Source organism: Idiotropiscis lumnitzeri, chromosome 12 (assembly GCF_059441095.1).
Source record: "Idiotropiscis lumnitzeri isolate Australia: NSW breed Sydney's pygmy pipehorse chromosome 12, RoL_Ilum_1.0, whole genome shotgun sequence".
Classification (NCBI taxonomy): domain Eukaryota; kingdom Metazoa; phylum Chordata; class Actinopteri; order Syngnathiformes; family Syngnathidae; genus Idiotropiscis; species Idiotropiscis lumnitzeri.
The window spans coordinates 3,952,564-3,966,131 of NC_142402.1; the positions used below are offsets into that span (position 1 = coordinate 3,952,564).

Consider the following 13,568-nt stretch of genomic DNA (forward strand, 5'->3'; position numbering starts at 1 on the left):
ACAGATCCAACATAGTGACGTCAATCGATGACGTAACGCACTGTCCCAATTCTGCAATCCAACACTACGTGCACATCTACTACATCTACACTTCATTGAGGGTGTAGTGTGGACATTTTTTATTCTTCCATATATGAACGGACTAAATTTTAGCCAGTATCCCACTAAGTGGAAAACGTTTGCGAGTGCTGGCGAAGGTAGCCAATATTCACGTTAGGGTTCATTCAAGGTTGCAATACTTCACTAAATCCTCTCCAGAATTCCACCAACAGTTTTCATGTTTTTTATTGTTGCAAGGAAATGCAGAATTCAAAATTGCGACACGAGAAGTATAGGCGGCCTTTGCAAACACAATGTTCACCCCTCAGTGGGATACGGTACTCTATGCCGCTTCAGCGCCATAGCGAGACGTGAAGCCAGTGGCGGCCATCTGACCACTCGCCTAACTCAAATACATTTTTTACATTATTTACTTTCTCTACGGCAAAAATACCACAGCGTGTAGGCTACGGTTGTACTAATAAGTCAGGGAGAAGCGCTACATGCGCATTTCATCAGTAAGAATGCGATGAATGATATATATTCTCTCAGAGCGCTACTCAAATATTTATCTGCATTATGATATCAATAATGAAATAAAACAAAGCCCTTGGCTTCAGCAACAAGGGGCCAATTGTTCCATTCATATTTAAATCCCTGGTAGCTATGCACACACTGTTGTGACTTTGTTCTGCGTCATAGACCAGTAAGTTGTGTCCATGTAATTCACGCGCATGAAAAAAATTCATACATAAATAAATATAATTAATTGAGAAGTCAGCCTTAGTGAGCAACAGTAAGGAGCGCGCTGGAAGTGGTATTAATTGGTTTCAAATGAGAGCGCAAACAGTACAAGTTAGCGGCCTATATTATGCTGGCTTCACGTAAATAAATCAAAAAGAATCATCAAGAAGGAAGAAATTGGAGGTATCCAAGTTAAAAAACTTTTTGCAATAAAAAATATGAAAAAAAAAACAAACCATGACAATAACCTTATCTCTCTCTCTCTCTCTCTCTCTCTCTCTATATATATATATATATATGTATATATATATATATAAATATATATATATATGTTTTCTGAATTTGTGACATTTGCAAGATGAGTCATGATTAGTCGTGACCTGAGCCCTGAGCAACTGTAATGTCATTTTCAGTCAATAACAAGTGGCAAAATGGCTTGTTGCTCAATTCATATTACACAAATGCAAAGGCACATATTCAAAAGGAACATGTGAGGTTCAATTGACAAACTCAATGAAGTGAACATACCTGGAGTTCTTTGAGTAATCTATTATTGTCATCTTTCTCTTCATCCATATTTTCTGAGGCAGTAGATGGAGTGGTGCCTGAAGGTTTAGGTTTGGGTTTGACCTCCGGTGGTTGTCTCAGAGGTTTGGGTTGAGGAATAACAGATGGGTCTTTCTCACTGACACCCTTACAATGATTAAACAGACAAAACAGAATGAATTGTTATTTTTTTTGTATAATACATTATTTATTAACCGATCATATCCACAGTGAAATTTAAGCTTGAAAAAAACATGGGCTCTCAAAATAAAAGCGTTCGCTCAAGATTATTTTTTTTTTAAATTCACGTGATTAAGTATTTTAAGTCAGTTAACACAGTTTTATTTCCTTCAAAATTTTATTTCCATATCTTGCAAAGCCAAATTTGAACACTGTACCTTATTAGCTGGACAGCTTTAGCAAGTGTTTTAAGTTTGGAGAATTGTTTCTCAGTAAAATTCCTGTCAAGATGACTCCATTTAGATTGTATACAAAGATCAAAGAAAACTATTGGAAAAGTCTTGGATTTAAAATACACTTCATATTTGGTGATTTTACATTAATTAAAATATATTATTCAAGTAAATACCTGTTAAAAGCTTCACAAAAAATAAAAGTGCAAAAAATTTGATTAATCACAATTAACATATGACTTTTTTGCAATTAATTAGTTTAAAAAAATAATCACTTGACAGCACAAAAACAACATATACAATTTAGAGGCGCCTTGTCATGCGACGCACCTATTCTATAGACTGAACAATTCTCTCGGCCTATTCTATAGACCAGGCATCACCAAATGGCGGACCGCGTTCGGACCGGACCCATGACCAATCTATGATGAATTTTTTTCAGGGCGCATTCGCAAACGTTGACGCTGCAATTCTAGTTAATACGGAAAAGGCGTCACTGATATGAGCCAATCAAATCTTTTGTTTACGATCCACTGCCAATTGCGCAGCAGACCGGAAGAGAGTGCTGCTGACAGTATGCCTTGCTAAAAAGTTAGCGAGGTTGATGCGTCTTGTTTTAAATGAATGGATGGAGAAATGTAATTTCGTTCTGGCTGCAGCCGATTCAAAGCCAGTGTGCATCATATGCTCCGAAACCGTCGCAACATTGCGAAGCGCCACTACGAAACAAAGCACCGCCCTTTTTTGCAAAGTTATCCGCAGAAGTTTGAGGTGAGCGCACGCAAAAACATCGAACTTCGAGTTCAGTATAACAGATTTTTACATTTTTGTTTACAGCCCAGCGGCATGCAAACGAATATTCAGTAAAAGTATCATGAATTTTGGGGAAACATAAAAAACGTTCAAGTGATGGGAAGTTGTGAAGGAGTGCTTAAATGCGGTTGCACAAACATTATTTAAAGGAAAACACTAAGCCCAGATGTGTGAAATAATCTACCAAATCCCAATGGCCCTGACTCTGTTCCAACCCAGATTTAAGTCACTGGCAGGGCAGTCACAAACTCATTTTTCTCATTAAGAGAAGTTGAAAAAATGTTCAAAAGAAAAGGTGGTGTCAAAGCTCATTTTGAATTAGTTTTTCATGAGGACAGCCATTTTTATTGATTGCGTACTGAACACGTTGACCTGTTTTACTTGAATAATTGGGCTTTCCGTTTTTATTAGGCTGATAACTCTTTGATTTAAGAAAAAAAGGTAAAAGATGTTAACTCATTAGCACTTGATATATTTCTGCAGGAGATATTTTACTGTTTTTTTCTGGAAGCGGCACCCTTAAATTCCTGGAGCCACATTTTCTTGAATGTGAAATAAACGCCTTATATTTGTTTGACTGGCAAAGGTGTTTAATGGGAACATTGCTAAATATTTAGTATATAAGTGTGCTCTGTTGAAAATGACTAATTATTGAAACTATATAATAATGTGAACATAGGTGTCAGGATTGCCTTACGGCAAGGAGGAGGTGGACCCAATAGGCGAGGAGGCAGGGAGGTGGATAGGGTTAAGGGAATTTATTGAAGGGATCGAACATGGACAAACAACGTGGCAGGATACAAAACAACAAGGGCAAAGTGAACACGACTAACTGGGACAAGGATAAAGGGCATGAACGAGAGCGGGGGAGTGAACGAGAGCGGAACGAGAATCAGAGCATGAACGAGAACAAGGAACGAGGAACGAGAACAAACGTGGTCGTGGAAGTCCGTAAGGTAGCGGCAAGAAGGAACAATGACCCGACACTGCGTTGTCGGTCTGGGAGGTTTAAGTAGTCCGAGAATTAGGGGAGCAGATATAAATCAGGTGCGTGATGAGGGTAACGGGGAACAGGTGCGTGGCTGGTGAGGACGAGTGCTGAGGGGAAACGCTATCACAGCAGACAAAACAATAACAGAAAGCACATGGCAGGAAGGAGGGAAGAAAATATCAACACAAACACTGACATGCCCGACGCGGGTCATGACAATAGGCTAAACATTAAGGGAAGTTGGACTTTGGTTTGGACCTTTTAATTGGAAGAAATTTTAGTCGTGGACCTCTGCTACAGAATTAACAATTCTCTCGGCCGTTGAGCCTGTCCCTTTGGGGTATTGCAGAGTACATGTTAGCACACCCTGCTGGCCAAAGTCTGAGAGGTCTATGCTACAAATTGAGTGTGACAAATTACGCGACATCACGCGAGTATGTTTTTTCGGTGATGGTGCAAGAGAAAGCTGGAAAAAAAGGGCAGCTGTCCACAATGTGGTAGTCTGTCTTATCATTCATGTTATTGCAAGCAAGAAACATCACAGGTTTAGACAACAGACACACTAGAAAAAAAAAATAGAAAAAAAAAAAAAATAAAAATAACACCACTCACATCTCTCTAACAAAGGGGTGCTCACACTTTTTCAGCATACGAGCTACTTATAAAATGACCAAGGCAAAATGATCTACCTACTATAAAAATGCAAAGGTATATATATATATATATATATATATAGAGAGAGAGAGAGAGAGAGAGAGAGAGACTGCGAGAGAGAGAGAAAGAGAGAGCGGATTTTTTTTTGTACAATGTATGTAGATGTAGCCAATCTCGGTGGCGGCTTTCGCTTTTCAAGTAAGTTGTCTGAAAAATGAAACTGGCTTTTTAATTCCTTCACCTTTCTCTTCCTCAGCTCGCTTTTTGGCGGAAAGTTGATATCATATTTTCCATGAACAGTCCGAAAATCTTTGGTATTGCGATGGTAGACTGGCAAAATGTCATTGTGAAAAACAACTCCTCCCCCCAATCCGCGATCTACCCAAACTACCTTTGCGATCGTCTGGTCGAACGTGATCAACGTAATGAGCACCCCAGCTCTAACCTGATAAGGCTGATAATCTCCCAGAATGCCTCAGTGTGATAATTTCCCTGAATGCCTCAGTACTGTTTTGTGTTAATTTCATTTCTTTGTTTCATTATTTGCTTGTATGCTGTTCAGAGATATTTATGGTTTTGATTTGAAACCATGACTCTAAGGAGTATGGTGACCAGTGACATCCCTCCCCTGACATAGTTAATTAGAGTTAGAACCTGCTTTTCAACTGATTGAAGATTTAGTCTATTTTCTGTAATTAAAATGTCAGGTATACTGGTGGTGTGAAAGAAAACAACCTTGGTCCACTGGATGGCCCATCATGGCGCAGCGCGGTCTGCCAAATGTGTAAAAACGTAAATTAAGATGTGCCAGTTTATGCTGAGCGCAATTGAGTCCGTCTATGAAAATAGAGCCTTTCATGTATTTTGATTTATTTATTTTACAAGTACCTTCATTCAATGGATAATGTATTATGAAAACTGAAGAAACTATTCCTTTGAACATCACAACATGCTGGTGCCCCTGAAAATAAATTCTGCAATATTAGGGATTCTTTCAGCAGGAATTAACTCAATTGTTTCTGAACACTATTGCCCTATTTGATGTGAGAATCATGGACAATTCTGTTAAAAAGTATAATACACACACAGACACCACCCCTGCGTGCACACACCTGTTCGCCACCAGATTCTTTCCTGGTAGTATAGATTACCTCTCCAGTCCTTTCAGTGGCTGAATGGGATCTGAGAATATAATGAACAATTTCACAATGGAGTCGCCAGTTTGGAGACTGTAAATGAATATGTTACAGTGATAAACACCTTCTTGAGAGAGCTGGAGGAGACTGGCCACTCCTATCAGGACCCTGTTTCTTTTCCACACTGGAGCGTCTAGGTTTTTCCATCTGTGGACGAGTGCTCCATTTTGCACACGGAGAGGCTGATGGAGAAGCTGATGGTGGCGGTTCCACTGTTGCTTGAGAAGCTAAATGCAATCAAGAGCAGATTTCATGGCTGAGATATTATATACCGTATTTTAATAGATTGGGCTGTTCAATTGTAATGTGGTTTAATACAGCTGTAATAATATTAAATGTGTGTTTGAAGTCCAGGATTTTAACTAAATAATGAAGAAAAGAAAATCATTGAAAAAAAGTCTGGGTACACCAATTCTTTGAAATATTGTACTTTATTAGGTAATCACAAAGACAGCATATTGTTGGTCTAAAGCAAAAAACAAAACAAAAATATTATCAGATTTATTACCAGAGGGCTGCAGCAGGCAGAAATCCTTTTGCCATGCCTGTTTTTGATCCTGAGTTCCAGACACAGAAGCTGCAGAAAAGAAACACAAGATGTCATCGCTACTACAAGTGTAACATACAATTAGGGCATCAAAATTTAACATTAGATTAAACGAATGGTTATCTGCAAAAGGGAATCCCTTTTAAAAATGAAAGATTTTTTTTGTTATGCTACCAATACTGCTCTTTTCATGCACCGTATGTGTTTGTGCACCAAGCAACGCTCAATATGCTTTATTAGAGTTGGTCTTTTTGCATATGTTCACACTTAAAAGTCATACATTGTACAAATAGCACAGATAAAAAGTCTGTGCACCCCAGTTTTTTTTTTTAATCGAAAAGGAGACCAAGATAACAGTATTTTTTCAAATGAGATAATGTGGTGGCACAGTGTGCACGCCATGTTATAAGTGGGGATGCGGTTATGTCCACAATTAACCAATCATATTTAAATTCATCTAAATAATGCCAAATCAAGTTCAGCTGTTGAAATCAGCTTTTCCTGGCATTTTCTGTCATCAAATGTTAGGACACAAGCCACTGTCTGCATCTTCCATTGATATAAAGGCAAGAAGAGCTGCAGGGTTTTTTGGCAAGTACAGGGGCTGTACAATTGATCAATCTACCTTCCGTCTGCATATGTATCGGCTATGGCGGCGAGATACATTATGCAAAAACACACATGAAATCTCAGCCAAATTTACATGTGAAAAGTCGAGCAAAATATGAAACCCCCCAAAAAAAGTCCACCCATGCGCGCAGTTACATTGCTTGCGCTGGGAGGGAAAATAGGATCAATTATCTCGGTTGTTTATTTGTACACCCCGCTCTTAAAGATTCCCCCACCTCCATTTGATTTGAAGATGTTTTAGATCACATTAATGGGCGATGGTTTTCATTATTTTATAATACAAAATATTTATATTCGAACAAGGGTGTTTGATTTTTTTTTTTAATATCCACTGTTTACAAATACATTATTATTACTGTGGGGTAGAAATACAGAAGACAAGTTCCTGTCCTATAACATTTGTTAACCTAATTGGTGACAAATTCACACAGCTCAAAATTCCCTTTCCAGTCCATCCAATAAGCATTTGTGCTACTTCAGGTTACGTGCTTATGACTTTAATATAATCAAAATCAACCTTGCAGTGTGTCCCGAGGTTTCTCCACGTCTGCCTTGGAAGTACAGGGATTTGTCTCTTCGGAAGCCAAATCTGAGTGACCGACTTTTGTATCTGACAGATCCAGATCAGGAATGGAATTTATCTGACTGTCCTGGGCTTCCTGCAAGACCTGGTCTAAATTTTGAGTGGCAGTTGAGGGCTGGTTTGTTTGATGGGTGCTTGGCTGGCATACATTGCTGGCTTCTTGACTCAAACTTCCTTCCGGAGATTGTCGTTCAGTATTCTGTCAAAGAGTCACACTGAGTTAATTGACACTTCACTTAATAGCGCACATTATTAAGACTTTAGGATTAATTACAATTAGATGACAATATTTAATACAGAATTGATTTGGTATGTGAAGATTGTATTTTTGAAGAAAATTATTCTCCTTTATAAAAATGGGCCAGAGTGTTTTTAAATTATATTTAAAAAAATTCAAATATTTTGAAATGTGAAATAACAAACCCACAAAAACAATTCACAAACATTGGTAATTACGTGGTCAATCTAATAATGTACAACTTGAAAATTACAACAGAACAAAACTGCTCATAATAGGCTTATTAAAAAATGATTACCATACCATTCTTGAAATTCAAAGGACCTTCATTACCTAAACATAAAAATGCAATCTGTCCAGTAAGTATTATATAAAAACAAAGACTACTATAATCTACATGTACCTGTAATCATCTTCAGCTCAGTGAAATTCATGCTCACCTCAATTGGTTTGGCAGGTGCTTTCAATAAGGTTTTGACTTGGTTTGTTGTGTGATTCTCTTGAGTTGATTCTGGCACACCCGATCTGTGAAGTGCATTCGACTGGAGAGGAGCCGGTCGCTTCTGCGGGGCAGGGCTGCCCTCTCTGCTACGAGGACTCACCTTCACAACACATGATATTTGCAACAGTATATTCAATCCAAATGTCTTAAACCATGAATACAATACAGTAGAACCTTGGTTTACAATTGCCGATGTTCACAAATAGGTTTTCAGAGAAATACTGCTTCCGTTGATGAACGATACTTCAGTTCGTGAACACTCACTGCAACTAATCAGAGAACTTCGCAGTGCTTTCACTTGAACAGAGTGAATGTCGTTTCTGTATCTCACATACAAGGACAAAGCTTTCTGATTTTTTATGTAAAATTAGGCCTCTGTATGGTTTTCAAAAAGTGAAAAGCACTAATTATTCTCCTACTTGGAAGCGCTAAAAAGTAGGGTGGTTGAGCATGTGCCACAACTGGGGGGGCAGCTGACTAGTCTTGCTTCCATTCTTTTTAAAGGGAAAATATTTTGGTTCAAATTCCTTTTCAAATCGTGCATCTTCCATCTATCCATCCATTATCTGCACTGCTTTTCCTCACAAGGGTCGCGGGGATGCTGGAGCCTATCCCAGCTATTTTCGGGCAGTAGGCGGGGTACACCCTGAACTGGTTGCCAGACAAACGACCATCCGCGCTCACACTCATACCTAGGGGCAATTTAGAGTGTTCAATCGACCTGCCATACATGTTTTTTTGGGGGGGGGAATGTGGGAGGAAACCGGAGTATCCGGAGGAAACCCACGCAGGCATGGGTGGTAACGGGTAAATCCACACAGGAAGGCCGGAGCCGGAATCGAACCCACAACCCACCCAAAAAATATGACACTAGAGTGGGACAATCCCTCTGAAACACTGTAGAATTCAACTGAATGGATTATAGCCATCATTATTTTTAAAAATAATTCAATAGCACCCCTGGGCATCCATCTGGGAGTGGGCATCCACAGCCCCGCACCCTCTGGCGATAGTACCTTGGCCACAGTTGGTAGGTCTCTTCCATGGGTTGGGTTCAGCGGTGGGCTGTGTTGGTGGGCCTGGATCACAGTGGCTTGCATCGACTTAACTCTGCGTGCCGTGGCTGGGGATGCTGAGGCTGCATATTTGAGCTCATGCTGAGTTAAAGCGGATGATGGAACGGGTTGAGGGCCTCTGACTGAGGATCGAGTCTGTGGTTGTGGTGATGACTGAGGACTCTGGGTCACCAGGGACTCTTGATCTGCTTCAGAGACTTTTAGAGATTCCACTTGGGTACCTTTGTATGGGGAAGTTGATTCTGAGACACATCTGTTAACCACAGATGTACAATATGACAGCTGTATGTTGCAACTTATCTAACGTTTTACTGTGTTGCGCGTGAAAAAATAAGTTGAAGCAGTACAGTACCTGCGGAGAGAGCTAAGAGCTTCAGTTAGGGCTTTGACTCTTTTTAACATACAGTCCATTTTATGAGGCTCCTCCTTCAGAAAGCGAACTGCATCCATCTCCAGCCTAAGCACGGCACGCATCTTTACCTGCAGTTCTGGAAACTCGCCTGGGGGAAAACCAGACACCTCATCATTGCAACAAACATTAATACTGTTTATCTCCATTTCACATGTACATGTACACTGCAATGTGAAGGCCGTTTCACACTGCACTTAGCACCATTGACCAATCTCTTCATTGTGTATGTGTTGCTGCGTGCCGCAACCACTTGCTTGCACAATTATGTGACCCAAGATTTTAGAAAATACCTGGAACAATCAACATTATCGGTGTAACGCAAACTTGGGATCAAAACTAGGGACAGAAATTTTAAAACTAGTACAGGAGACTTAGATTATTTCCTGTTTCAATCAGTACCCAATGCCCCACCTACCAACAACCATGGAAAAAATTATGAGACCACCATGTTTTCTTAAATTTCATGTTTATTTTAAGGTCAGATTCCACTAAAAGTGTATCAAATGACTAACTGGCAAAAGAAAGGATGGAATGCCTCAAACCACCGCTTTTGTCAGTAGAATGCCTTGGCTATTAATGCAAGAACTTGATTGCAATTTTTAATATCAAGAAAAGTTTTAGAAATGTCTCCATCGGCCGATAAATTCAACTCTTATGAGCTATTTTGGTTGTAATTAGCAAGTTCCTTTAGTTGTACTAGGCCTTTAAAATGAACAGGACACTTAAGAAACAAGGGTGGTCTCCCATTTTTTCCCATGGCAGTATACTGTATGTCCCCGTCACTGACTGTCAACCAGTCCAAGGTGTACTCCGCTTTTAGCCCTACGAAAGCTAGAATAGGCTCAAGCTCCATTTGATTCTAATCCGGATAAGCGGTATTAATAAAATAAAAAATAAATTTAAGATGAATGGATATCCTATCACTGACCTTTAAGGATGGCCAGAGTCTCCCCAACTCTGCGCAAGTTCACAGCTCCCTCTTCTACATCACTCAGATTGATTGGCAACTGGCCAGGGAGAGATGCAGTAGTTGTTCGTAAATGATTCACGTAATCCTCCAGTTCACTGGGACATGCAGAGAAAGAACAGTCAGAGACGTACAGTACACTGGCACACAAGACACATCAGAAGCAGCAGAGAATGAATGAGGAGAACTTTGTTATAGATACCACAAACACGGTTCGCTTCTTAAACAGTAGAACATACTACCTGACCTGCAGTTTGACAGACTCTTAGGCCCTATACACACCGAGCGACAAAACCAAATGGGGCAACCGCAAACAAATTAGTTGGCGACTGAACTTGCACACCCAGTGGTTGACGCTTAACTCACTTGCTGCAAATGAAAAAAAACCCTCACTCTCTTATCTTGATATATTTTGAAGCGTCACATACTGTATTATTATCATATACTGTTAGAATAATATTTAGAGGTTATTATACATTTGCCATGACGCAGCATTATTTCAATACATGTTGCAAATTAGTGGAGTGGACTATGCTTGAGTGTTTACAGTCAGAGTGGAGGTACAGGAGGACATCTCTACTGCAGAGAGGTGTCTGCAATTGGCAGGGTGGTGGCACTTCTTCAGAAGTGAGGATGAAGTAAACAACATCGTGAGGAGCCCTGATAAGTTGGCATCGAAGTCTGAAGCAAGCAACATCGTGCTGGGTCCTGATAAAAGATGTTGACGTCAAAGTCAGCTGCGACCCATGGCGGCACGCCAATGATAAACCGGACTAAACCAGCTTTTGAGAAGACGAACTGTACCACCCTTGAATGTAATCTGATTCCTCGATGTTATAAAGGGGAATGTGTGAAAAACATCGAGGAACAGAAGGGAGATGAAGTTGCCAAATAAACTTTATTGACCTCTCTGTATCCACTTGAGCTGAGTGCCTCTCTTCTTTCAGCTATGAACCCTATATGTCAAATTGGCGAACCTGACATATACAACATGGCGCAATCGTCAAGGAAGAAGCAACTTGCCCTCGCTGCTCTGGCTTCTATATATTATCATAGTACAGAGAGAGGACAGTCATTGTTATCGTTGGAACTTTTGGCTTATCCTATCAGGGTACACCACTTCAAGTTACTCATGTGATTTGTTTGACACAGTTTTATGCACGTTACTCACGTGATTTGTTTGACACCATTTTCACGCTATTGGTGAGAGTGAAGGAAGGTGTATATTTGAGGGTAAAAAAGAAGTAGAGGCATTGGTGAGCCATTTGCAGCAGTCAGGAAGGGTTTTGCCTCCTAGTAAGGTCCTCGGAAAGGTGTAACCCAAGGTACTTGTAGCCGGAGATCACTTCCACTAATGCTTCTTCACTGTGCAAGGGTCAGGAGGCGTCTGTTCCTCCTGAATTCCATCACCACCTCCTTCATCTCTTTCACATCAATGCAGAGGTTATCTTTGTGATAAATGGTGTTGAAGGCTGAGGGGGAAATCCACGAAGAGCAGGTGGACGAAGGAGATCCTGCGTTCCAGGTGGATGAAGGTTGTGTGGACCACTGATGGAATGGCTTCAGCAGAGGAGCGGTTCTTCCTGTCAGCGTACTGATGAGTCCTGAATTCCATCACCACCTCCTTCATCTCTTTCACATCAATGCAGAGGTTATCTTTGTGATAAATGGTGTTGAAGGCTGAGGGGGAAATCCACGAAGAGCAGGTGGACGAAGGAGATCCTGCGTTCCAGGTGGATGAAGGTTGTGTGGACCACTGATGGAATGGCTTCAGCAGAGGAGCGGTTCTTCCTGTCAGCGTACTGATGAGTGTCCAGAGTGATGTTGGTGGAGTTTTTGATCTGCGCCATTCTCAAAGCACTTCATGATTATCAGAATGAGGGCTAATGGAAAATAGTCATTCACTTTGGAGGTCTTGGATATGGGGATGATGTCTTTAGACAGGTTGGGACAGTTCCTAGTTGGAGTGAGCGTTTGAAAATGTCTGTTACCTTGGTCAGCAGGTGGGCACAGTCCACATTACACACCCTGGGGTACTGTCAGGGCCTTCAGTTTTGCGGTGGTTAATCCCTTGCAGCGTTCTCGTCATGTCTGCTAGGGATAAACTGAGGGGCATGTTAAAAGATAGTGGTGTGAGTCTGATGTAGGAGATGTCATTGTAGGGGTTACCAAAGTGGCCATCGAACTTTTTGAGGGTATCTGGTAGGAAGGGGTCTTTTGAGCACTGTGCACCCTTGATGATTTGTGATGGATTTGTTGCGTTTCCACATACTCCGAGGGCGACTGGAGGTAAAGTGGCCCTGGATTTTCTGAGCATAGGAGTACTTTGCCTTCCTGATGCCCACAGCCAGCTCTCTTCTTGCTGGCATGAATGCTGATGCTTCTTGCGGCCTGAAGGCAGCATACCTAGCCTTCATCAAACTGGTGAGGAGGGCCAGCTCTGTCCTGGGCTGCTCCCTGGACTCTGTGGACTCAGTGGGGGGCAGGAGGATGACAGCAAAACTGTCATCAATGCTGGACAAACCAGCCCACCCATTCAATGACACTCTGAGAACACTTTACAGCTCCTTCAGTGACAGACTTTTACACCCTCGCTGTACCAAAGAGAGATTTCGCCGCTCCTTCCTGCCGACTGCTGTCAGACTTTTTAACAAGAACATTGGGTCAGGCCTACAAACAGGAGGGCATTAGTGCAATTGTGCAGTCCTAGGATGCAATATACACTACTACTGTACTTTCAGCCAAGGGTGTACTTAAACATCGACCAATGATGTATTTTGTTTACCATTACAGTATTCTTATTACAATACTTCTATCACTGTATATTTCTACCACTGCAGGATGTTCACTATTACAGTACTTTTATCATTGCAGTACTTTTATAATTCCGGTATTTCCTACCATTGCGGTACTTTTACTATTACAATACTTTCATCATTGCAGTATTTTTCCATCGTTGCAGTACTTCTACCATTATAGTACTTTTATCATTGCAGTACTTTTACCATTACAGTACTTTATCATTGCAGTATTTTCTATCATTGCAGTACTTTCCTGTCATTTCAGTACTCTCACCATTACAGTACTTTTATCAGTGTAATATCTTTATCATTGCAGTATTTTCAATCATTCAGTAGTTTTTATCATTACAGTGTTTCCCCCTCTGTATAATGGACAGGCATTAGGAGTGTTTCCTTACACTTAGATACGTTTATAC

At 40.7% G+C, this 13,568-nt stretch overlaps 1 protein-coding gene across 8 annotated transcripts in view; it reads right to left on the reverse strand.

The window, feature by feature from the left end:
• Positions 1-13,568, reverse strand: part of LOC148325568 (sickle tail protein homolog) — an 88,412-nt gene that overhangs the window by 9,677 nt on the left and 65,167 nt on the right. For all 8 annotated transcript variants that reach the window (XM_088310360.1, XM_088310365.1, XM_088310362.1 and 5 more), the window contains 9 exons: positions 10,313-10,449; positions 9,325-9,472; positions 8,913-9,225; positions 7,835-7,996; positions 7,091-7,355; positions 5,905-5,973; positions 5,461-5,623; positions 5,313-5,382; positions 1,312-1,476 (listed from right to left, as the gene is read on the reverse strand). In XM_088310360.1, coding sequence (XP_088166486.1) covers positions 1,312-1,476; positions 5,313-5,382; positions 5,461-5,623; positions 5,905-5,973; positions 7,091-7,355; positions 7,835-7,996; positions 8,913-9,225; positions 9,325-9,472; positions 10,313-10,449 — 1,492 coding nt within the window. The remainder of the gene's footprint in view (positions 1-1,311; positions 1,477-5,312; positions 5,383-5,460; positions 5,624-5,904; positions 5,974-7,090; positions 7,356-7,834; positions 7,997-8,912; positions 9,226-9,324; positions 9,473-10,312; positions 10,450-13,568) is intronic.